The following is a 24,167-nucleotide window of genomic DNA, read 5'->3' on the forward strand; positions in this document are numbered from 1 at the left end:
CTCCTGGCGAATAGAACCAGGGACCTGTAATTGTAGTCAATTGCCGAAAAACGGACCATCTTACACGTAGAATCATACCATGCAGCAAGATCCCCTTTCCGCGGAGTCCAATGGTAACATCACCACAGCTTTAGCAACACCTCTAGACCTTTTACTGGGTTCCCATTTTCTTACATGTCTCCGTAGATCACCTGCCAGCGCTGTAGGTGTGACAAAGGAGGTGACAGCGCCCACTGGGATGCCGGAATTACTCGCCGCCAGTCGAGATCTACGTAACATGCCAGTTACTGCATGCTAGGAGGTGATCTACCGGGTTACACCTGTACCACCAAAAAAGCCCCAGATTGAACTGACAAGATTGACCGCCCCGCACGTTTTAACTTCTGGCAAGATAGCAAACTTGGTTTCCCTGCGTAGTAAATGTAGCTTGACTGATTCGGTTCATGAATTACCTTCGACTCAATGTCAATGACTCAGGAAAATACTGTTCAATATGTTCTCTATCCTCGAGGACGAGAGACCTCGAGATGTTTCTTCAAAACTTCTATTTTTCTAGTATAAAAAAGTTAAAACAAACATACAACAGAAGGGATTCGCTGGTGGTCACCCACCCAACTACTAACCTCCCGGCGTGTGGCTTAAGTACGGCTGAGCGGACGGGAAGCCCTGTTTTCCACACCCTATGGTCGTATGTGCTCGGACTAAGCGTGGAAGGCTATATAAGAAGGCTTGACTGATCTAATAACTAAGTCCCTTATGGAAGCCGACTTCTGGGACTGACCAGATCTATCATTGTGCATTCTAAACATGTTCAAGCTCAAGCCAATGCCAAGACCATGGCTATAACCTCACCTATTTGGCTCGCAGACTTAAAGATACATTGTATCACAAGGCATATGAGTAAAGCCTTCGGTTCAAGCAATTGTATAGCCTAGTGCTAAGTAGAGAAAACGCAGGAAGTATCTGATGCACGTGTTGATTCTGCCAAAAAATTACCGGTACAATTACTTCGCAGCAATACAGGGGCAAAAAAGATGTTCAGTGGGCATACCACTGCAGAATTGCTTGGTCCATATCTGCGCCACTCAAGCAAGCATCCGCTAGATGACTACATCGGAACCCATCCATGGAATACATTCATTGGTAATGCGACATCGAGTGCGAAAATGATTGGAGGATCTGCGGCATACTGACTACACAAAATACGCCGTCAGGGCGACGCAAGGGAACACTAATTTGGAGCGGAAAACTAAATCTATTCTGGGTATACTTTCCCAGCCTGCGCGAATAGATGGTAGATCCACTGACGTAGCTAAAACAGTTCATCTACCGTGTTTCTGGACTTTGCGGTGTCGTTGGGGTACAGGTTCTCCCTCCTGGAGATGTGGAGATAGGCAAGCTGATACAGATGTTCGAAAACCCATTGTAAAGTGCCTTACCAACGCAGATAATTCTTTCTGGCGAGTCACCAAAAGAGGGGATAGTCTCTACATTCAGGAGGAAATTGTGGTTGATTCGTCACCATTGGTAAAAGGAAACCTGGAATTACTAATCTCTTTGCTTACTGCAATATATCGGCCCATTCAACTTGATATTCAAGCCGGGAATACTCGCTGGGTTCTGACAAGGGTTCTCGCGGAGGCTAAGCATTATTAGTGGGCAATGCGAGCGCACCAAGGTCGGGCTGGAGAAGGCTTTTCAGACAGTTGAGGAGAGTGTCAGTGGCATTGTCAAGCTCATTGATGGTGCCACGCGCATGTCCGTGGGAGCCCAGTTGCGGGTCTGGGATGGTACCGTCTTTCCGTGGTAAATGGCCCTCATGCTAGCAGTTATTAGATGGGTAGAGTTGCTCTTTACCAGGAGGTATCATGTACCATTGCTTGAAGCGGTCAAATGCGAGATCGGTAATTATAGTAGTATAAGCATACTTTCAAGGGCTTACCACGTCGGGTTGGACGGTAAGAAACAGCCACGATACCTACTGAAGAAACCCCCCCCATGAGTGGCCGTTGAAGGCGACAGCGACTGCCAGCGCTTTATTTTGGTCCATATAACATTTACTTGTAGCATAATTTCAACAATTGGCCTGCTGGCCCAATGGTAAGGCGCTTGACTACGGATCAAGAGATTGCAGGTTCGAATCCTGCGTAGGTCATTTTTTTTTGCTTTTTTGTTTTGTGGCTAGCTCGGCTACCCGTTATAGTCACTGAAGAGAGCTGTTTATCTTGTCGCTTTTTCCTTTGGTACCCACTTTTTTTCTCAGTCTCTTGCACAAGTAGTTCCTTTGAGATCACTCACACTCTTCAGAAGGCTAAATAAACGATATTACTCCGTCTTCTATGTTTTCTAAGTACTGTCCAGGTGACGATTATTACTACTCATAAAATGCTCAGTAATGCTATTGAAAACTACATTTCAAAAAAGGAAGCAAGAATATCTATCAACAGGCTTGAATTCAGATTATGACTATGACAGACTGGCCTGGATCCTCTCAATATCAGTGTAAGTAGGACTCGTCACAAAAAGGACGACGCAAATAATTAGACAATATAATCATGAACGAATGACGGCATTGAACCCATCCCCATCCCATAAGATATACCTAAACCATTTTGAAACAATCGATTCCCGGAAGCTCGAGGTAGTGTGGTGTCACTTTAGAGCGATCGATCGATACCAACGCCGTAACTCCTATTGACTTCTTAGCAGCCAGGCCAAAATCTCAAGATGAAGTGTGACACATACCTTAAGCAGAGAAGTTCAAGGACGCAGAAGCCTTCGCATTAGCGCTAGCAGAGGCCTCAGCGCTACCACTAACGGAGGCCCCAGCACTAGCGTTGGCATCAGCATTTCCGCTACCGCTGGCAGAGGCATCGGCATCCGCGCTAGCATCCGCATCTGCATCGGCATCAGCTCCGGCATCGGAATCGTCGCTGTCGTCGCCGCCCGTGGATCCTCCAGCCGTGATGCTGCCGCTGGCGCCGCCGTAAGGACCGAGAGAGACGCTGGTGGAGGCACTGACCCAAGTGGTGGTGGCGCTGGGAGCTTCCGCAGTGGTGGGGGAAACACCGACGTCAGTATCGTCATCGCCGCTGCCAGAAGCTCCGGCACCGAGAGAAGCAGAGCCGGATCCGCTGCCGCTCACATCACCCGAGGCATCGCCGGAAGCACCGAGATCAGCACCCGCACCGAGGCCAGCAGATCCAGATCCAGAGAGACCAGCGGAGCCAGATCCAGAAAGACCGGCACCAAGACCAGCACTAGCGCTAGGGCTAGCACCGACGCTGCCACTGGGGCTGGCACCAAGACCAGCGCCAGCACCGAGACCAGCAGATCCAGATCCAGAGAGACCGGCAGAGCCAGAGCCGGAAAGACCAGCACCGAGACCAGCACCAGCAGCGCCGGAAGCACCAGCGCCAGCAGCACCGGTAGCGCTACCACCAAGACCGGCAGAGCCACCAAGGCCAGCAGCACCCGAAGCGCCGGCACCGAGGGAACCGGTAGCACTTCCTCCAAGGCCGGCGCCAGCACCAAGGCCAGCAGCGCCGGAAGCACCCGCGCCAGCAGAACCGGTAGCGCTGCCACCGAGACCAGCGCCCAGACCGGCGGAGCCACCAAGACCGGCGGAACCGCCGAGACCAGCAGCACCGGAAGCACCAGCGCCAGCGGAGCCAGTAGCACTTCCTCCAAGACCAGCACCAAGGCCAGCGCTGCCACCCAGGCCAGCAGAGCCACCGAGGCCAGCAGAGCCACCGAGGCCAGCAGCGCCAGAAGCACCGGCACCAGCAGCACCAGTGGCACTTCCTCCCAGACCAGCGCCGAGACCAGCGCTACCACCCAGACCAGCAGAGCCACCGAGGCCAGCAGATCCACCAAGACCAGCGCCCAGGCCAGCAGAGCCCGAGGCACCAGCACCCGCAGCTCCAGTAGCACTGGCACCAAGACCAGCACCAGCGCTGCCACTTCCACCCAGACCCAGACCGGCACCCAGATCAGCGCCCAGGTCAGCAGATCCACCCAGGCCAGCGGAGCCACCAAGACCGGCAGCTCCCGAAGCACCAGCACCCGCAGCACCGGTAGCACTGGCACCGGCACCACCGCCCAGAAGGGCACCCAGACCAGCGCTGCCGCTCAGACCGGCGCCGAGGTCAGCACCGAGACCAGCACCAGCACTTCCACTACCGCTGCCGCTACCACCAAGGCTGGCGCCCAAGTCGGCGCTGCCGCTGCCGCTGGCACTGCCACCGAGACCGAGACTGGCACCCAGGCCGGAGCTTCCCAGGAGGCTACCAGCGCCGCTGAGGAAGGGAAGGAGGCATGGGATGGGGATGGCGGAGACGGTGGCGGCGGTGACGAGGGTCGCAGCGGAGACTCTGTAGAAGCGAACCATTTTGACTGATTGATTTCGATTTCTGTGATCGTTAGTACTGTGCCAAGCTGATTGGAACCGAAGATCAGAAAGTGGTAGGAAGGTTACCTTCGAGAAACGGGAATTGAGAAGAACGAGAGTTGAACGGAATTATTGAAAATGTAAACACAGAGATCGATACGCCACAGGCGATCTGAAAAGCAAACAAGAGCGAGAGGAAAAAGAGGAGAAAAGACTGGTGAGAGGGATGAGGATGGGATGGAAAGAAAGTCAACCTGATCGGTGGTGGTGACAGAGGCTATATATGCCTTTTTTGCGTCGAAAGGTTCCCGTCTTCTTCTCCCGCATCGCGGAGGAGAGCCATGGCTGTCTCCCCGTGGATAGGGGCCCGTGAAACCGCGGTGGTTTGATAGTGGCTGCTCGTGTCAGTGTAGAGTTTCTAAGAAAAGTGTCCATGGCCTGGTTCGGACCTGCCAAGCATCTTAGTGAACCGTAGAATGAACCATCATCTGGGTTTTCCGACGGGCACGGACTTGGTAGACTGTGGATACGGTCAGGGACGACGGGCTCTCCTGGGACTGGAACCTCTGCATTGATCAAAATGGGCACAGAGCCGGCACTCAACCGGGAATCAACGCTCCGAATCGGGCAGGGGAGACCGGCTCAGGAACCTGGCCGGTGTCGCTGCGTCGAAACGCGCTAGAATTGTGACCCAGAGATCGAGATGAAAAGAGGTTTTCGATCTGGGATCGAGAAGATCAATGCTTGAGCATTGTTGATGACCTGAATAAGGGGGCAATGGCTTGAGGTTGTCCATAGTAATTAGATGCGCTGATAGTATAGACTAGCGTGTATGAGAACGAGAGCACCAAACGAGTCACTGTTGATGCCTGAGCATTGATAGTGAACTCCGGATAAACGTGAATTCCTTGACTGCAAGACTTGATGCAAGACGGGATGGAGAGCAGTGGAGGTGTATCACGATCGTGACCCCTGCGCTAGCGATCTGCAGCCCATGTTTGGAGTTTGCCCGAAGATGGGGGGATCGGCTGGTTCTTCCGGGCGTTGCGGATGATCCTCGGAACTGATCCCGTTTAGGCTTCCTATGTCTTTTCTGATCGGCAGGAACACCAACTCAACTCTCCAAGTTTAATCATTCACTTAATTCACCTCGCACCTACAGCTTCGACCTGATTCATCTTCTGTGTATACTCAATTGCAGTTACTATTCTACTATCTACAAGTTCACACCCCTTTCTTCTATCTCCCCTGAGCTAAGAATAGCCCATCCAATGAGGACCCGCTGTTTCGAGCCAAACCCTATTCTGGCCTCGTCTCACCCTGAAACCCCACCGTTCGCTCGACCTCGACATCCCAACTTTGGGGAGCTCTCTACGCCCTCTCTCTAGCCTACAAAGACTAAACCTCAATCGGAAATGGTGTCCGTTGCCAGGCACCACCCATGCAGACCCCGAGCAGCGAACCCGCGACCACTGAAGCAGCCTAAAATTCCCGAGACCAATAATGAACCCCTAAAGAAGAGGGTCTAACGGAATAGTCCCTCCAGACTATCCACATGGAAGCTTAGCACGCAAGAAAGAAGCACTTTAGAGTTTACAATTCTCGAAGTCGCCGATGTAGTCGGAAGGTGGTGCCGACACTCGACTGGGGCTTTACCTTTTTCCCCTACGGCTGACCCTCGAACTTTTTACTGGCTGATTTCTTTCCCTCGAAACAAACCAACCTTGCTCACCAACCACGACGACACTTTGCCGGGTCTGAGTGTTTCATATCCCAGTTACAACACTGGGAAGACGGGGAAAACGCGGGAAATTTTATCCACTGCCTCCATCGCGAGAGTCGAAAATAGAATCAATGTCTCCGTATCGAGCATCTGCCATGGCCATGATCGCGGAGTGGTGAGCAGCGTATCGAGATCATCTATTCGAATCAATGGCGGGATAGCGAGTGACAGATCTGCTAAGAATAGGTCATGGTCGGGTTATGAGACTGGGGTATGGAGTACACGGTCTACCATTCCTGGTAAGTCTACCCACTACGGCAGTAAATGTGCCCTTTCCCCGTTGTCGTGCATGATTCGGCTTCTTGCTGCCCAAGGGTCCCTAGCGGTCGGGATTCTCTCTTCAATTGGATATCGCTCACGGCTCGATTTGTTGTCTGTGGGAATGGGAAAGAACAGAATCGAATGAGAAGCATGGTCCAACAGTCTAGACTGCTGGATCGGCGAAAATTCTGCATCTTGCGGAAAAAGCCTGTCTGAGTTTATTTCACCTTGTAGGGGAAGACGAAGCATCGATCAGCGATCAATAACTTTGGTATCGGAAATGAGGCCCCGATTACCTAAATATTTACGAGATGGGGACTTTGGGACTCATTATGGGGGTGATATCGTTAGGTATGAGAGACTATGCTGGGCTTGTTGGTTATTACGCGATATCCCGCAAGGGTTGGTGGTTATGACGAGTTGCCTCAGGATAGCGAAGTAGCTTGGTTGGGTGTTATCCGGTAGCAGCACATCACTTTTGGGAAGCACGAGATATGGTGCGATCAGGACCGTATGTAGGTCAAGCCAGTTCTGACCTTGGTTTACCGGGGGATGAGAAAAACTTACCACACTGGGAGATATGTAACTGCGAAGATACAGTCTTTCATGCTAGACGACTGTAGTAAATGCAGCATGACCTGGCATGTTCGCTAGCAGATGTGGACTTGGAAGGGCGCCTGTCTGATCAATTTGCTGTACTCTATACAACATTCCGCTTCTCAAGCAGTCAATATTTCTGCTGCCAGATTAGGTATTGCAAGTTCTCTGCCTTGAAGACTCTTCATCTCAGCATCTTCCTTTCTCTCAAACTCATACCTTATCTCTGACGCTATATGACTGCACTCTCAGACTAACTCATCTTATACTATCACATTCAGTCCTCCAGTGATTTCTCTTTTTATCGTTTTGTCTTCTATGACTCGGCGGCGTCACGATCAGACGGCTCAAAGTCGATTGCGGCCTGGTTCGGCATGCCCTTGTACGGTGCTAGCGGCTATGACTTACTATCCAGGCGCTTACCACACCCGATGCCTTTAGGCCTTAATGACTTCATGAAGTACATAGTCCTCGGCATGGATAAGAATGCATCTTTGAGGCTTTGAATGGTACTTAATTTACCGCTATCCAGTCTTTGAAGAAACCTCCTTTCACCGACACAACACACACTCAAGTTGCGCAATCCCTGTGATTTGGTGTCATATACACAGTTCCAAATTTAATCAGACTAAACGTTACATTCTAATCATTCAAGAAGCGACCCGACTGTCATCTGCTGGCGAATGTGTTTTGTCCCTCCTCCATCACGTGACTGGTATTCATTTCCCCGCGTTTTCCGGCCCCATCCCGATTAGGCAAATGTTGCAGCCGATCCCCCCTTCACCGTCAGCCGCAAACAGAGATGACTGCTTCAAGTCTTCATTCCCAATCAGTGCATCTTTCTGGGGGCATGGCAGATTTGGTGTAGCGAGCACCATTGGCCACTTTAACAACTCACCATCGACAGGCCCAGAGCCCTATGACACCCGTCGATCAATAACCAAAGAATTCGTTCGCTTCTAGAAGCCTGTTGTGATCACCCTGCATGGTGTCCCTGCGACCCTGAAGATCCCGATAATCTCATTAAACCTCGGATGCCCAATAAGGCGAACCACGTACCATCCCAAATTGTGTTCGTCGATCCTCAACGGGCGAAATTTGACCTCTCATTTATCAGACCTCATCCCCAAGCCATGATCCGTTGGCAAACGAACTATTACCTTCGTGCCTGCGGGCGGCGATCATCATTAAACGCCTGCGGTGTATCCCAACAGCCGTCCTCACTCAGGATTAGGGGGAGATTTCAGCACCAAGCAAACTATGCAACTAACCCGCAACACCCCCCGAGGCAGCAGTCGGCCACGTTGCCCATCCTGGGGACGATTGTCGCTACCGCGGCTGTAACGCTCTTTGCGTCCGAGGCTTGGCGCGGAAGGGAAGCCTCCAAGACGCAGGATGTTGCTAGAGATGTTCAATCTGGTCCATCTCAATCCGGACCTTCCAAATATGCGGATGTCCCGACGATGCTTCGGGTATGTAGCACATTTGCAGCTTAACTATCATTATTATTAATCGCGAGATTTAGGCCGTCGAGGAAATCAAGACAATCATCGGATCCGACAATGTAAGTGTTGACGCCGACGACATTGAAGTTCATGGATACTCCGAATGGTCCACGTCCAACACCACCGCACGACCAATTGCGGTTCTCAGTCCAGCCACAACAGAGGAAGTATCCGCAATCGCCAAAGTATGCACCAAATACAAAGTTCCCATGGTGCCATTCGGCGCCGGATCAAGCGTTGAAGGGAACTTTGCAGCTCCTCACTCGGGCGTCTGCATTGACCTGTCGCGGATGAATAAGGTCATTGAGCTGTACGAGCAGGACATGAATGTGACGGTTCAAGCAGGTGTACGGTGGACGGATCTAAACGAGGAGATCAAGTCTACTGGGCTGTTTTTGCCCATGGACCCTAGTCCTACTGCGTATGTGGGCGGTATGGTCGCGACAAATTGCAGTGGCACGAATGCGATGCGCTACGGGACGATGAAGGACTGGGTGGTCAACCTCACTGTCGTGCTTCCGGACGGAACAGTGATCAAGACGAAACGGCGACCGCGCAAGTCTTCGGCCGGCTATAACCTGAACGCGCTTTTTACTGGATCGGAAGGGACTTTGGGAATCATCACGGAGGCGACGCTCAAGCTTGCTATCATTCCCGAAGACAGCAGCGTTGGGATTGCTACCTTCCCCACGGTCGGTGACGCAACGGCTGCAGCATCGAAGTTGATTCGGGACGGGGTTCCTCTCGCGGCATTGGAATTCATGGACGACGTGCAGATGAAGATCATCAACCAGAACGGTGGCGCAGGTGGGAGGTTTTGGTCGGAGGAGCCGACCTTCTTTTTGAAGTAAGACTGACATTCGTTTTAATCTTAGTAGTCAGCTGACAATCCAGGTTCACCGGATCCCGCACGGCAATTGACGACAGCATCCAACGCACAAAAACCATCCTTACCAACAACAAAGGCAAAGAGCTGGTGTTCGCAAAGTCCCGCGAGGAAGGCGAAAATCTCTGGTCGGCGAGGAAGCAGTCCCTCTGGGCCATGCTGGCTGTGAGACCCGAAGGAACCGAAATCTGGTCTACGGATGTGGCTGTACCGATCTCGCGGCTGGCTGAGATTGTTGGTAAGTTAACTTCAGAGCAATTGTGTTGCTCAATTAGTGTTGACATGATCTTCAGAGCTCTCAAAGGCCGAATCCAGCAATCTAGGCCTGTTCTCCACCGTTCTAGGCCACGTCGGAGACGGCAACTTCCACCAAGCGGTGATGTACAACCCCCAGAGTCCAGAGCAATACCAGGGTGTCAAGGCGTGTGTTTCGAGGATGATGAAGCGGGCACTTGAGATGGAGGGAACAGTTTCTGTAAGAGTTATTGTTCCTACATGACGTTTTAACACAAGTCTGACTGAAACAGGGCGAACATGGCATCGGATTAGGAAAGAAGGTCAGCAATCCCTCATCCCGTGGTGTCATATCCTCAACGCTAACATACACCAGGCATATCTTGAGGAGGAACTCGGAACACCGACGATGCAATTAATGAGAGGACTGAAACGGAGCGTTGATCCTCAGTAAGGACATCCTGTTGTCTGTCTCCTTAAATGCTTACTAATCCTTTTTAGCTGGCTGATGAATCCCGGAAAGGTCTTTGACGAGCACTATGAGGGATAGGATCACACTATCCGCAATATTTGGGCTCGGTGTACACACTAAAATATGATGGTATGATCTTGATGCTGCAGTTCACCAGTCCTGGTGACAGTGTAAATCTAAAATACCCATGTGGATCGATCCACATCTGTTTGCTAAGCAGATTGGGGCAACGGTTACTGCATGTGATCCCCAAGGTCATCGAGATACGTAGCAACTTCAATGATACGCAGAAGTAGTTTAGATGTCTTTTCTCAGGAAAATCAGGCCAACCACAGGTTGCCTCGCGCAGGGATTTCCGCATGTAGTTTAGTGTCCGCTAAGCTATTTCCCGTCCCACCGCGCCAAGGCAGCGAGGATTACAAACAGTGACTACAGATGATGTCCTCGAAGCGGAATCTAGTCCTAAACCGGCAGGCAAGGGAAGAGACGCAGAGTGCTTTGAAATCATTAATCCATTTCATTAACACCTCACATACATAGTGTACTTCTCACTATCTAAGGAGTTTCTGCAACATTGTACACCAGCTTCTCACCACTGACCTTATCAGCCTTAAGCAGCTGCAACCCCTCCAACACACCCTTCAAACCCTCCCCACGCACACTAGGCCGATGCACCTGAATCTTGCCCTCAGCCAAGAACTTCTGCGCAATATCCCAGAACTTGGCAGCAAATTCCTTATCCTCGGGCTTGGCCGGGAACGGCGTGTCACCAAACATGAACTCCTCACCCACAGCAGTATACGCCAGAGTCCACCGATCATTGACATTCTTCCGCTCAATCCCCACCGCCAAAAGCGCACTGTACTCACCACCCTCGGTGGAAATGGCCTCATCACAGAACTTGGCACTCGCCTCCAACGAAATGGTATCCAACACCAACTTCAACTTGTTATCCGTAGCCTTCCGGATCTCCGCCGCCGCATTCGGCGCATTGTAATCAAACACCTCATCGGCACCCAGACTCTTCACCAGGTCGAAGTTCCTTGGCGAGCACGTAGTCAGCACCTTGTACCCGGACAACTTGGCGAACTGGATCGCCAGTGCTCCTGTCGCCGTCGAGCCACCGTAGATGAGAATCGGGCCTGCGTTGCCGCCCTTAGCGGGCTCGGTGGGCAGCTCCAGCTTCAGACTCTGGTACAGAGCCTGACCGACGGTCGTGATACCAACACCGAGAGTGGCCGCCTCCTGGAAGCTCAGGTTATCCGGGATATGCATCTGGATGTCGCCCTTGGCGACGATGTATTCGGCGAAAGTGCCGTCTTCGGGCTGCACGGCGTTGGCGCCGTGGACGAACCCGCACACCCGGTCACCCTTCTTGAAGGGCTTCTTGACGGCAGGGCCGACTTCCTCCACGATACCGGCGTAGTCACAGCCGACGAGGACGCCGGTGGGCGCGAGATACTCGATGTGCTTCCAGTCCGTGGGGTTCAGGGCCACGCTGACGGTCTTGATGAGGATGTAGTCGTCGCGGAGCTTGGGGATGGGACGGTCGGTGACCAGGTCGCCCTTCTTAGGGGCGGTGACGGCGATAGCTTTTTGAGGCATGGTGGGATGTTTTGGTAATATGTTTGGTTTGGTTGAGTGGATAGGAGGGTGTTGGTGGTGAAGAGTGAGGGGAGGAGGTATCCTATATATGTGTCTCTGGTATCATGAGCAAGAAGCACCAAGAAGGCGGTAGAATGGGATGCAACACCCCTCTTCACCCTTTTGTTTGTCGATGACAAATGCAACTTGTGAGATCATCTTTCTCCACTTGGGCCCACAGGTCCCGAGAGGGACGCCGTTGGGTCTGGTTGGGTGTGAGCCAATTCATTAGGTTGTTGCCAGCAGCCCGGATCCGGAATTGGCGAACTCTATTGCTACTGAGTATTGCGGGTATGAGTGATTCGCTGGTGCTCTTGGGGAAGGAACTGGTTTGAGCGGTGCAGTGTACAGTATATGCATTCCATACAGGTTGACTGGTATCTAACCAAAGTGTTGTCGAGCGAGGTACTGAGACAAATCTCTGCATGGTCAACTCTGGTATGCAATTGAGTGCTGACATCGAAGAAAGAGACTCATCTCTCAGGGCCAATGGACGCAACTAGTCTAACGGCGTAACATTGAGTTTTAAGCTACTTTCCGAAAGTGGTTTAGATCCCGCTCCGCGCAGATATTCAATCCCGGAGATCCTCCCCAGGACACTAGCAGTAAGCACTATATTGTAGGGTGATCGCAGAATCATAGGGTCCAGAAATTTCCATTCTGCTGATATATTCACCTTGAGTGAATTCTTTGCGTAAATCTGTACCTTGCTGATTAATGGACATCCTGGTTCTCTCAGGGGCGTGTGCTATGGGAGGGTTAAAGATGGTTTCAGTTTTCGGTAATAAATAGATAGCACTACTATAGTGTGAGCTTGTCTTCTCTTGTACCATCATAGACAATCTCGCAGTTGAGCAAAATGCAGGTCACTCACATTGTCCTACTCCAATTCAACCCCGACGTTACTTCCGAGGTTAGGGGGGATGTACGTTGTTCCTACACGTCTTACTGCACTTCATACCCCAAAATTCTAGACATCTAACTCGATCATCTTGTAGGTTGCAAGTCAAGTCAGAGGCCTACGCGAGTCGTGCATCCACCCGGACACTGGCAAGCCGTACATCGTTTCCATGAAGGCTGGCGCTGATATTTCCATCGAGGGTCTTCATGTGAGTGTTGCCACATTCTTCGAACCGCTGAGTTGTAAACGCAATCCCTGACTTTCGATGAGTAGAATGGCATCAGCCATGCATTTGTCTCCGTCTTCGAAAATACCGCGGACCGCGACTACTTCGTGAACAAAGACCCGGCGCATATCGCGCTCGTGCAGAATGTCAAGCATCATCTGGCTAAGGTTCAGGTTGTGGACTTTGTTGATGGGAAGCTTATTTAGGTGTTCTATTGGGCTTCTGGGTAGAACACCGAGATTTTGGTCGTATAAGATGTTTTTATTAGAGAAATTGCAAGTAATAGTGTTAGAATCAGCGGGTCGTATACAAGTAAGAATATATATAAACCTAATGCGGTACATTCGGTCCGTATGGACCCAAACAAAATACGAGGAAAATCATTCTACGGACGATGATCAGAGTACTACTAAGATATCAGGCCTAACTCTAGACATATTTAAGCACAACAAGATGTTCTACAACCATGTTCAAGGCGAAAGACACCGAATTCTTGACCACTATGACCATCAAGGGGGGGGCAAGACAACATATTGATGCAGCGTCCTTCATAATCCAAACTCCAGCGGCAGATTAATAATAAGCCCTTGTAGCTCAGTGGTAGAGCGCTTCACTCGTATCATGTCATGAAGAGGTCCGCGGTTCAATCCCGCGTGGGGGCACATTTCTTTTTTCATTTTCTCGGGTAGCCAGCAAGCTAGCTAGCTTCCCTCTTTTTTTTTGGCCTTCAACGGGTAGATGCAGCCACGCTAAGGGAGGAAGTAAGGCGGTGGCAAATACATATCCGCCCTTATAGCTCAGTGGTAGAGCGCTTGACTTGTAATCAAGAGGTCTGTAGTTCAATCCTGCATGGGGGCATCGGATATTTTTCTTTTTTGGCTTTCCCCACCTCCCTCTATCTTCTTTTATTCTGTCGCCTACTTTGTTGTGACCGTCACACTGAGGGAAGGAATTGACCTCGTATTTTTATATATATATATTTTTTATATATTTTACTTCCTTGATTAACAAACAGCAATAAGCCCTTCCTGCGAACAACACATGTCCATTGAGTTCCAGTAGATAAAATTGCTATGTCAATACAAAAAACCCGTGTATACCCCCTGTTGCTATGTACCCGTCCCATCAAACGGTCGGCTACAAAGTGGACAGCAAAGTGCACTCTGAATGCAGCTCCGACAGTAAATTGCAGTATTTTTCGACGACCCATCTTTTCCCGCGATCATCGGACAGTTCCTGCATTGTGCACTCTTCCTCAAGGTCTCTGTATCCAAACAAACATCGCAATGCTCGTAAAATGGCGCCTGCGGTAGCATATAGCGGGCAAAAGGGAGGGTGTTTATATGGACTAGATCCTCCCCACGTTGACCAATCTTGGCTTTGAGAAGGTCGGTAATCTCCCTCCAGGGCTTTGCATCGGTTATGCCTGGCATGTAGAAAGTGTTGTATTTGATAGCGCTAAGGGATACTTGTCTTCGATATGACTCCTGTAGCGGAGAAAATCCCAATCTGTCTTCGATATGAGTTTCAATGCTGGGGTGGTCAAGCAGAATTTTGACCACCTTGACCTGGCCCATGCAAATGGCTGCGAAAAGGGGTGTTCGGCCGAAAATGTCTTTGGGGTTGGGGTCGCATCCGGTCTCCAAGATGCGCTGCACAAGGGTAATGTCGCCTCGCGATGCTGCCCAGTGTAATGGCAGACGGTGGAACTCGTCTAGGAAGCTGGGGCTATTGGATTCTTTGAGAATTGCCTCGATCGCATAGTTATCTCTCTTCAAGTCAGCCTTTGTCAAACAAGATAGTCCCCAGAAAGATGCGGAGACGTCTGTGTCCCTCATCAACCTGGGGGAGCCTGCACCTTTTGCAATAAGAAGCCTGGTTATTTCGACATAACCCTTTTGTGCCGCAGCTGTCAATGGGTCTGCTGAAAGGTGTTTCCATCTATCGGTGCTGTGTATTCTGGCGCCCCAATCGAGTAACAATTCAACAGCACGCAGGTTACCATTTGCCGCCGCTGTGAACAAGGGGGTTTCCCACTGCTTGTTCTCTTGATTGATGTTGGCTCCTGCATCTCGTAGAACTTTCATGACGTGTGCATGATCGCCCATGCTGATAGTCGATATAGGACCCCGTTGAATTCCAGCGCCGCTCTTTGCTGCAAAGAATATAGGAGTTTCCTTGTTAGCATTCTCATAATGAACATTCGCACCTCGGTCAATCAGCAGACTGGCCACTTCATTGTAACCATATGCTGCGGCGTAGAAAAGAGGTGTGAAGTTCTCGGATGTAGCAGAATCGACAATAGCTCCACGATCAAGTAGAAACTCAACAATTGACTTATTACCAAATCCTGCTGCCCAGGTGAGAGGTGTATGACCAAGGTAGTCCTGAGTATTTACTGAGTTGCTGTCGACCCCGACAAGTTCTTCCATGCACTGATCTAGGCCGAAGACTGACGCGAGATGGATCCCAGAAAAACTGTAAGGAGTCTCCGACAGGCCGAACATCTCTCGCATACACCGTGTAACTTTGGCATCATTTTTGATAAATGAAGCAAGAAGCGTATTGCTGCCCAAGCTTTGGTGGAGATGCGTCCCTAGCTCATGAGCAGAATACTGATAAAGCGGGTACTCTTGCCGATGCTCTTGACGGCCACTTTCTAATAAGGCTTGCTGCTCAAAGGCGTCGAAGGACACGTATGTGAGGCAGGTGTTTGTGAGGTATTCATGGACGGTGGGAAACCAAGCCTCCCGCATCCGCTCCAAGTACTCCTGGGCAGTAAGATGCACGAGCTTCGCCGTGTTGTTGTTTTCGTCCACCGTGACCAATCCGCAGCAGACAAAAGCGATTTCCTCAATATCTGTGACATTCATTGCGTCAAATTCGGGCTCACCAATTTCAACCGCAATAGCATGTTGTAGCTCTAGAGCGCTAAGTGGTCGTGCAGAGAACGTGAGCCACCCGAGTACTCTTTTGGCAAGGTCCTGAGAGAAGAAGCTTTGCAGGTTAATCCTCTTCATTGTCTCGTTATACGCATGGTCATAGGCCCCTGACCCTGACTGGAACTGACCACCCAGTGCTCGGACTCTTTTCTCATTCTTCTCATCCAGGATCAAGTTGTAATAGAGACGGACAAGCAAGAATCTAGACGAGTCAGTAACATTCCGATATCTCGGAACCGTGTCACTCACATTCCATCAGCCGATTCGAGAATCTGCCTTCTAACATAAGCCCAAAGCTCGGGCTTCCTTCGAAGGAAACGCGGAAGATAGTCAAGATTTCCGTCGAGAAAACTTTCCATGTCGCCTTCGCTGGCTTGAATGTCCAAGATAACACCTCGAGACAACAGATGACTGAAATAATCGCCCGGTCGGGCAGTCACAAGGAGCTTGACCTTCGTGCGACCGCCGATGTCAAGAAGTTTCGTAGCCCAAGCGAGGAATTGACGCCTCACGTATACGTCGTTACACACATCCAGTGCATCAACGACTAGCAGCACCTCACTGCATTCAGACACTGCCACACTGAATATCTTTTCGATATCTTCTTGGGCCAGACGGGTGGACCTGGGCGGGAGGAGGTAGCGTCTTGTTGTGATATTCTCATACAAGCTTTGATTTCCCTGAAGTAACTGTCTCAGGAGGCTTGAAAGAAGCTCAGAATACTCAATCCGCTCCTGATAGTGGAAATAATGATAAGCAACTGCGACACTGCTATTTAGGGAAAATTCCCGCTGAAGGTGGTCGACTGCGATCGAAGAAAGCACCGTCTTGCCTGCACCAGGAGCCCCGGTGCATAGAAGTGCCTTGCTCTTCTCATCAGAGATCCAAGAACGGAACTCTTCACTTTCCAGGAACCATTTACCCGTTCCCTCGTGCCGAGAGCTAATGATTTTGTGATGTCGCTCCGAGGCGTCAACAGGACATATCCATGCAAGCGTTTCATTGCGCTGCTGCAAATCGTGGTGGCCTTTCATGGACTGAATGTCTGCTCCGATCTCCAAGGTGAGATCTCTGCCGGATCATCATCAGCGAAGATCTCCCCAAAGTAAAACGGAGGTAATGTTAAATCGCAGCAGTAAGGGAACCAAGAGGGGATATTGCTCATACTGATTGATTTTGCCCATTACCAAATTCCACAGCGAGAGACAGTAAGTGATGCGGCTCCGCATGCTGTCCACCTCTGCAGGGTCCCATCTAACTCGACTCCATGCTCGGACAGCCTTTGTCTTCCAGTCCGAACTTGCAAAAGCAAGCACATTGTATTTGCTCAACTTGTGTTCGATCTCCAACAGGACTTCGCGGCCTCTCTGGACGATTATATCCAGTTCTGTTTTCTGGGTCGCACTGAGGCCTTCGTTAGGAATATCATTGAGATCATGAAGAAGCGCCCATAGGCTTTTTACACTATTGATGATGGTGAGCACTGCCTGAGAAGATAGAGTGCGGCTTCTTACTCTCCAGAGATAGCCTTGAAGCCACTCGGTGCCTGGGCGAACCGCTTCTTCAAGTCATCGGCGAGTTGCAAAGTAGCGAGGAAATCACCGACACCAAAGCCGAAGCTCATCGTGAACAACCAAGACAAATAACTCGAGCTCGTATGAGTTGATGGGATGCAGTCACAGGAAGGATGGTGTATTATAAGCAGGATGCGACAAAATGCGAATGAGCCGGAGGTGGCTGTGTTCAAGGGGGCTTAGCGCTTACGCATGACGAGTTTAGGGCACAGTTAGGGAAACTGCTGTGCTGTCATGTGGAACCAGGAAGAAATAATGGCTTATAGGGAGATATAACTGACAGATAATTTTCTTGAGCATATCTCAATTTAGGATATGTAGTGACCGCTGATTGACAGATTCCCCATTCTGACGATGTTGGAAGGAAAAAAAGGCACGAGTTTATATGAGGACCGCTGCAAGGCTGAAACGCAGCCTAATCTCCCGATCGCTTGACCTCGAATGAACACTGAGTTTGTATAAACAAGTGCTTTTAACTACTTAGTAGCCATACAAGATAAATTGTGCGCCAGACTAGATCATGCCCCCGTTGGGCTTGCTTGCCGTCCCTTGACATGCACCTACTGATCAACAGCAACGCACAGATAGTTTGCAAATATCTGCCGAATCTTGTGTTGGAATAGAGCGAAGTAGAAAGTACATTCAGAACTCTAGAGACCATCCAGTATCAGACCCCTGCTCAATCCAATTAATCCCTATAGTTTTGTATCGCATAGGTCGAGGGGAACTACGATATGCAAAAGAGTACTCTCATACAGGATTTCATAAAGATAATAATCGGCAGTATATTCTCCATGGCAAAAATGAAATAGCATGCCGAAATAGTTACCGCATGATGAGTGGTATATAACTAAGTAGTGATCGGGATGACTCAATGATCGCTTGATTTACTACCAGTTCTCACCTCTCCATTCCCGTCTCTGTTCTTTCCCATCACACACACCCATCAACTACACCAAGCTAGCCAACCTATTGACCCACAAAGCAATTTACGACGTGTTCACCGTACTCTTCACCGAAGCAGACAACCAGATCAGCTACCGAACACTTCATACTCATACCTTCGCAATGGAGAGATCTCCGTTGGGACAGCTGGGCAAGCTGCCCTACGAAATCCGACTGGAGATCTACGAGAAACTTTTTGCAAAGAAGACACCCCTGACGATTCTTCGCTGCTCACGAGCAATCCACGGAGAAATAACCAAACGCCTCTATGACACACTCAACATACATCTAACTCCGGTGTTCAACGACCCCTGGATCGAGGTTCGCTGCAAACGATTGCGATTGCGATGGACCATACCCAACCATTCCTGGATTGCCCAGGCTCGATTCTCATGGATACCATACCACAAGGTGAATCTGGTGATTCATATCTACGCACCCGACCCACGCAACCCTGGCCAAATAGCTCTGCTCTGGCAAAAGGTTCAATACTTGGTGTATATTCTTCAGAACCGTGCTGTTGCTTCCATAGTTATTCGATTGCGAGAGCATCAAGGTCGCGACTGGCAAGAGGAAGGTCACGTGGTGGAGAGCATCCCTTATCCAAACAAATGTCGTCCTGATCATCACATTGTTTTCCTGCCCTTCTGTCGCTTAATCAGTGTTGGTTCCTTCCGGGTGCTTCCAGATACTCGGCGCATGGACCGTGTCACTGACTGGGGTCTCATAAACTACGGTCGGGACTTCATCCTGAACAATGGTTACCGGAACTATAACGATGGTCCTCTCAGCCAGGACCGGCAGTACCGGGATATTGTCCGAGACTTTGATAATATTGACGGCCTGATTCGAGATACCGACTTTTTCCTAGAAACACGCCTGGACACTATGCGTGGTAATACCGCAGCAATGCTTCGCCTTGATCGAGTCGCCCACTGGCCTCTGGCAATAACCGTCGACTCGTCATCCAGGCTCGAAAGTAGCTTGTTAGATATTCGACAGTACCCAGGCTCAGTAAACCTTCACGATCCCGGTCTGAGCAGTCATAGCCTCCGTATGTGCGCGTTCTATAACATGTACGAAATTTCTTGCGCCATATTAGACAGGGATTCATGGGAAGAATGGCTTTCATGGTTCCCTGAAGGTCTCGATCCCCATGGTCAGGACAGTATCGATACTCAGACCCAAATGATCATGGACAATCCCGAAAGGAATGACATCTGGGATTCCGAAAGGGCAGATCGGGAGTACGAAACCAATATTGAGAACTATTTGGAGCGAAATTGGAATGGTTCTCCTGCATGGCGTTACCCCAGCTTTGAAAAGGACTGGTGTACCGATTGCCGACGGATAGGATATCGGACTGGGTGTGACCAAGACTGCGAGCTGATGGATGGTCCTTACTATGGAAAGTATTGGGATATTGACAAAGTTTTTGCTGCTGATTTTACGGATTCTGATATTTGTTAACAATTATAATGAAATGAGAAACTACTCATAATCTAAGCCCTGTTGACAAATTATTCTTTAGGCCATGTATACATGTAGACCAATGGGATGGTCTCGATTGTAGCTTTGAGGGAAGCTGCAGACAAGCTAGCATTGATCTCGACTATGGTGTACAACCAAACTACAGCCAAGATAGTCGCGGAGAAAAGCATGATGACCTTTCTTAAATGGCAGGATCCAATCGCTTTATCGTAGTTTCTATAATGGTGTACATTGGTATCAGTCTATACCCCAGAAATGATTCTGTTCTGCTTTTCCTCCTTTTTTTCTTTCTCCCCCCAAGTTTCGTCTGAACTCTTTCCATAGATTCACAAATTGACGCCAAACTTATACTTCGTTTTAATCTCCTCTCCACCGATATGCCGGCATCACCGTGAGTTTGACTATTACCCATGGATAGGTTTCCATCTGATGTTCTACTAGGCAGATGTCGGCCGACGAGGGCTCGCTCACCGGAGCGGCCCAGGGTATGTTGCCCCCCTCCTCTGATAACGGCGCGCTTGGTGGCCACCTTCCGTCAAGCTTCAATCCTTGGTGGGGTCCAGAGTGGTTGACTTGGCTCCTCGTTGAGGAACCCAACGACATTGCTGTGGACCCAGTCGAGCGATGGAAGCGGCTGTTATTCCTCCTCGAGTATGGTGACTACGCGGCTCGGGTTTGGAACTTCCTGTTGAGGGCGTCCCGAGCGCTGCGGTTTCCCATCCACAAGTCAGTCGTCCAGCTCCGTGACAAGCTTACACAAGAATCGAAAGATTCTTCCAGCGGACAGAAAAGATAGATCCGCCTGATCGATGAGATACGTGACGCATCTCTCGATCAGGGCCTGGATATCGACCTTGAGATGGCGAAACTGGCAATTCTGGTCTATAGCAAGCGGAACCTCACTTGTCACGCTAGGATAGGGGAGATATCGAACTCTGCCCCGTTGAGGAGAGAAATCGAGAGGGCCAAATCCCGACTCCGCGAGGTCCTGCCAAGTGAACAGTTCCGCAACTATAGTGCCTGGCAACGGATTCTGGCCTTCTATGGAAGTACCCAAGACTACCCACATTTCAGAGACGGCGCTGTCTCTGACACGGTCTTGCCCGAGCCCGACCGCAGACACCAGCCCGACAACGCAAAGCGCCTTGCGTTCGAGAAGAGAGTATTCGATGATCGCCTTGACGCGACTTTCCAGACAATCAACGAGCGGATCCCGGTCACCTTTCGTCCTGTTCCCGGTCAAACGCGGACGAAGCATAGCGTGTCGGATCCGCTCCCTTACGCTCCTCGGAAAAGGCGTGCCATTGGATCGCCGGACTCCGAGGAACGTACCGATGGAAAGCCTGCCGCCTTGCCATTCCCCACCGTGGCCTTTGGAAACGTGGAGGATGCCTGTATATATCAAGAGATATACAGGGATCTCGAATACGTCTTTGGCAAAGACCGGACATCGGGCCGGAGGGCACTCGAGGAGGCACGGAAGGTGGTCCGCCAAGCGCGGGCTAACGTTGATAGGTCGAAGAGGAGGGCGGGGGGTCTTCCGGGCTGAGAGTGATGCACACATTGGCGCTAAGTACGGCCCAATATCTATGCTCCTGTGATTTGGGCTAACTCTTCTTGACTCCGCCTCGTGCGGAGTCCCCCCAGCGATGAGCTTGCACCTTACCGTGGTGCTGGGGTCCAGTATTCCTCCGAAAGGAGGAAGAAGCTAAGACAAGCTCTTTCGTAGAACATAGTCTCGTAGCGTTCTGTTATTTTGTGATTTGGTGATGGCTAAGTTGCCGCAAGCGCTACCATGCCTATTCTGAGACACACAGCTGTTGCATCTGGTATCAGCCGCAATCCGGCCTTGGGCGTATGCAAGATATAGAGAGCGTTATGAGACTAGGCACCCTCGAATGAAGTGCTGCCTGCGGAAGATGGTATCGGTCGGCTCCATTCTTTGCATGTTTTATCCTGAATACTGCGTGCTTTGGCGGTGTCGTGTGCTTGTCAAAGCATGAATACCCAGATGGCGCTGGATCAGTAGTCATAAAATAGTATATTTTGCTTGAGGCTCGTTACTACATGGTATTAGAAAGTAATACTACTGTCTACTATGATACAGATTCATTTTTGGTCTTATAGTCTGGTCGTTGTCAAGATATGTTTACCGATACCTTCCTTGGAATCGGGGCAAGCATGTATTTTCAAGCAAGGGGGTGGGTGGGGATTAGGCTTCAGGCCATAGCTGCCTGGCCGCAAAAATGTACATGGTCATCTATACTAGAGGGATATCGACTTACTATAAAGGTAGTACTACGCCACGTCCAAATCCTGATCATCATCTTAGAGTCAATTCACCCATCACCATAAGTCATTTTCTCGATCATGGAGATGTCACGAGAACAGCTGATATTCAACGTCATGGCTAACTATCCGCCGATGGAATTGGAAGTCATGCGGCTGCTGCAGCCTGGGTTCTCCAACGCGCTTGAACCGTTGATCACTTCCCAGCTATCGTTCGACTCATTCTCCAGCGAGACAATCTCTGCAATAATGAAAGTCTGGTTTAACCCTGAACTCGCCCACCACGTGCGTTCCTTCGAAGTTTGTTGGTGTTATACCGAGGAGGAAGACCAAGAAGTGGAAGGATTTGATAAAGAGGGTGTCCTCAAATTCGTCGACTATGCACTAGACACCATTTTCGAACCCAAGGAAGCAAAATCGCGAGCCAAATGGAAAGAACACCTATTGATGCCGAATGAAGAGGCTTGGTTCGGACTACTACTTGTGCGCCTGCATCACCTGGAAACGCTCGAGTTTGGGCACGAAAGTACCTATGGCCTTGTGATCGATATCTTGCGCAAAGCCGCGCGACGTCAGCGGCCTTTCCATGAAGATCCTCCATTTCCCTGCCTCAAGAAAATTATCATGAATCCTCAGTGGGGAGGCACGTGGGCTGATTCCAACTTTATTGATCCCTTCTTCTTCTTTCCGGCTGTTGAAACCATCGAGTGTCGTGCAATCGGCGAGTCGGACTCTTCAGAGAACACTCCAGTCGTGACGACCCGCTCCACTCGCCCTGTCCGTAAGATAACTGTTAAGGAAGCCTATTGGACTCACGGCTTGTTTGACTGGCTAGATGCGTGTACGCAGCTGGAACACCTGTCAATCAAGCTAGCCTTGCAACGGGATGATGAACCCTCGGAAGAATATCGATTTCGTGCTCCGCAATTCCGTCAGCACCTCCTTCGCTCCCGATCGACACTGAAGACGCTTCATCTTGGTGCGACGCAGACTTTGACAGGCCTGGCAGGTGATCTGATCGATGAGGATGGACCATTAGGCTCTTTGCAGGTGTTCACCTACCTCCAGGATCTTGACGTCCGACATGCCCATCTGCTCCCATTGGCCTCGCGGGTAAGGACGGTGAGGCGCCACACGCGACTCCTCAGAATACTTCCTGCCTCGATCCAGCGTCTGAAGATTAGGCACGTTGTCGATGAGGACTTTGGTAGTCTTCTGTCTGAGCTGCTGAATGTGGTGCAGCGGCGGGACTTGTTTCCTCGGCTTGAAGAACTCATACTCAAGGTTGAAGATGTAGAGAACAAGCCATTGGATTCATTGAGACAAGCATGTACGGCCGCTGGTATTACATTTACTGCTCAATTGCAGAAGGTTTGGTTTAGGTTTCGTCGCAATTGATGTTCGATCTAGTTCGGGTGTTTGTCCGCGTTATACTGTCGACCAAGCTTATTCATGATAATTATAAACTACACGCGTCGTGTCATACTTTAGCGATGGTGCCTCATGAAATGTTTGATGTGAAACTTGTCTTTGGCCTAGTTATATCTGGTCTGCTGCATATATAAGCTCGAGTTCTGAGCAGACTAAGGATTCCAGTTTAAAAAAAAAAAAAAATAAAAAAATAAAGCTCGTACAGCTAACATAGAGCTCTTCAGCCTTTAGTTAGTAAGCCTTTTGTATCAGTCCAAGGGAGGAGGTGCGACGTCCCATCTCTTGTGGTGTTTTCACCTTCTCTGTGTGAGGAGGAATAGAAGATATGGATGATCCCGGTAGCTGTTCTATAGATGCCCGAACACCCTACCTCACGAAGAATGGATGCTTTCAACCAATCAACGAACGAATATATTCTAAATCGTACTATAAGAGTAGTTTAGAAGATAAAACAAGCACATACGACCACAGGGTGTGGAAAACAGGGCTTCCCGTCCGCTCAGCCGTACTTAAGCCACACGCCGGGAGGTTAGTAGTTGGGTGGGTGACCACCAGCGAATCCCTTCTGTTGTATGTTTTTGCTTTTTTAATTTTTT

General features: G+C 50.1%; 8 protein-coding genes and 3 non-coding genes across 11 annotated transcripts; 8 read left to right on the forward strand and 3 right to left on the reverse strand.

Moving 5' to 3' along the window:
* Window positions 1–1,034: 1,034 nt before the first annotated feature.
* BO87DRAFT_429960 (uncharacterized protein) lies at window positions 1,035–1,810 on the forward strand (the record flags this gene model as incomplete). Its single annotated transcript, XM_025627520.1, has 4 exons — window positions 1,035–1,143; window positions 1,215–1,264; window positions 1,322–1,425; window positions 1,657–1,810. The coding sequence occupies 4 exons, from the start codon at window positions 1,035–1,037 to the stop codon at window positions 1,808–1,810; spliced, it is 417 nt and encodes a 138-aa protein (XP_025475555.1).
* Window positions 1,811–2,083: 273 nt separating this feature from the next.
* Window positions 2,084–2,155, forward strand: BO87DRAFT_t233. Its single transcript has one exon. It is a non-coding gene; the product is annotated as a tRNA-Arg (tRNA).
* A 591-nt stretch (window positions 2,156–2,746) lies between these two features.
* Window positions 2,747–4,390, reverse strand: BO87DRAFT_462537 (uncharacterized protein; the record flags this gene model as incomplete). Its single annotated transcript, XM_025629171.1, has 1 exon — window positions 2,747–4,390. One exon carries the CDS (start codon window positions 4,388–4,390, stop codon window positions 2,747–2,749), a length of 1,644 nt encoding a protein of 547 aa, XP_025475556.1.
* A 3,774-nt stretch (window positions 4,391–8,164) lies between these two features.
* On the forward strand, window positions 8,165–10,206 carry BO87DRAFT_318242 (FAD-binding oxidoreductase; the record flags this gene model as incomplete). Its single annotated transcript, XM_025619795.1, has 7 exons — window positions 8,165–8,503; window positions 8,557–9,383; window positions 9,431–9,660; window positions 9,716–9,897; window positions 9,950–9,979; window positions 10,033–10,106; window positions 10,158–10,206. 7 exons carry the CDS (start codon window positions 8,165–8,167, stop codon window positions 10,204–10,206), a joined length of 1,731 nt encoding a protein of 576 aa, XP_025475557.1.
* Window positions 10,207–10,655: 449 nt separating this feature from the next.
* On the reverse strand, window positions 10,656–11,776 carry BO87DRAFT_380084 (zinc-binding alcohol dehydrogenase family protein). Its single transcript, XM_025624218.1, has one exon. It carries the CDS (start codon window positions 11,731–11,733, stop codon window positions 10,684–10,686), a length of 1,050 nt encoding a protein of 349 aa, XP_025475558.1. The 5' UTR covers window positions 11,734–11,776; the 3' UTR covers window positions 10,656–10,683.
* Window positions 11,777–12,626: 850 nt separating this feature from the next.
* BO87DRAFT_446512 (Dabb family protein) lies at window positions 12,627–13,105 on the forward strand (the record flags this gene model as incomplete). Its single annotated transcript, XM_025628225.1, has 3 exons — window positions 12,627–12,697; window positions 12,771–12,881; window positions 12,947–13,105. Exons 1-3 carry the CDS (start codon window positions 12,632–12,634, stop codon window positions 13,103–13,105), a joined length of 336 nt encoding a protein of 111 aa, XP_025475559.1. The 5' UTR covers window positions 12,627–12,631.
* Window positions 13,106–13,482: 377 nt separating this feature from the next.
* On the forward strand, window positions 13,483–13,561 carry BO87DRAFT_t234. Its single transcript has one exon. It is a non-coding gene; the product is annotated as a tRNA-Thr (tRNA).
* Window positions 13,562–13,685: 124 nt separating this feature from the next.
* BO87DRAFT_t235 lies at window positions 13,686–13,757 on the forward strand. The gene has a single exon. It is a non-coding gene; the product is annotated as a tRNA-Thr (tRNA).
* Window positions 13,758–14,796: 1,039 nt separating this feature from the next.
* Window positions 14,797–17,556, reverse strand: BO87DRAFT_169241 (uncharacterized protein). The gene is made up of 5 exons (XM_025618326.1): window positions 17,356–17,556; window positions 17,009–17,305; window positions 16,091–16,912; window positions 15,299–16,043; window positions 14,797–15,249 (listed from the first exon to the last, which is right to left on the reverse strand). Exons 1-5 carry the CDS (start codon window positions 17,463–17,465, stop codon window positions 15,118–15,120), a joined length of 2,106 nt encoding a protein of 701 aa, XP_025475560.1. The 5' UTR covers window positions 17,466–17,556; the 3' UTR covers window positions 14,797–15,117.
* A 927-nt stretch (window positions 17,557–18,483) lies between these two features.
* On the forward strand, window positions 18,484–21,400 carry BO87DRAFT_400755 (uncharacterized protein; the record flags this gene model as incomplete). Its single annotated transcript, XM_025625551.1, has 7 exons — window positions 18,484–19,339; window positions 19,370–19,436; window positions 19,467–19,825; window positions 19,909–20,004; window positions 20,176–20,242; window positions 20,293–20,584; window positions 20,648–21,400. The coding sequence occupies 7 exons, from the start codon at window positions 18,484–18,486 to the stop codon at window positions 21,398–21,400; spliced, it is 2,490 nt and encodes an 829-aa protein (XP_025475561.1).
* An 857-nt stretch (window positions 21,401–22,257) lies between these two features.
* BO87DRAFT_318353 (uncharacterized protein) lies at window positions 22,258–23,538 on the forward strand (the record flags this gene model as incomplete). Its single annotated transcript, XM_025619800.1, has 1 exon — window positions 22,258–23,538. One exon carries the CDS (start codon window positions 22,258–22,260, stop codon window positions 23,536–23,538), a length of 1,281 nt encoding a protein of 426 aa, XP_025475562.1.
* Between the last annotated feature and the right edge of the window lie 629 nt (window positions 23,539–24,167).

Source organism: Aspergillus neoniger (assembly GCF_003184625.1).
Source record: "Aspergillus neoniger CBS 115656 unplaced genomic scaffold BO87scaffold_40, whole genome shotgun sequence".
Taxonomy (NCBI): domain Eukaryota; kingdom Fungi; phylum Ascomycota; class Eurotiomycetes; order Eurotiales; family Aspergillaceae; genus Aspergillus; species Aspergillus neoniger.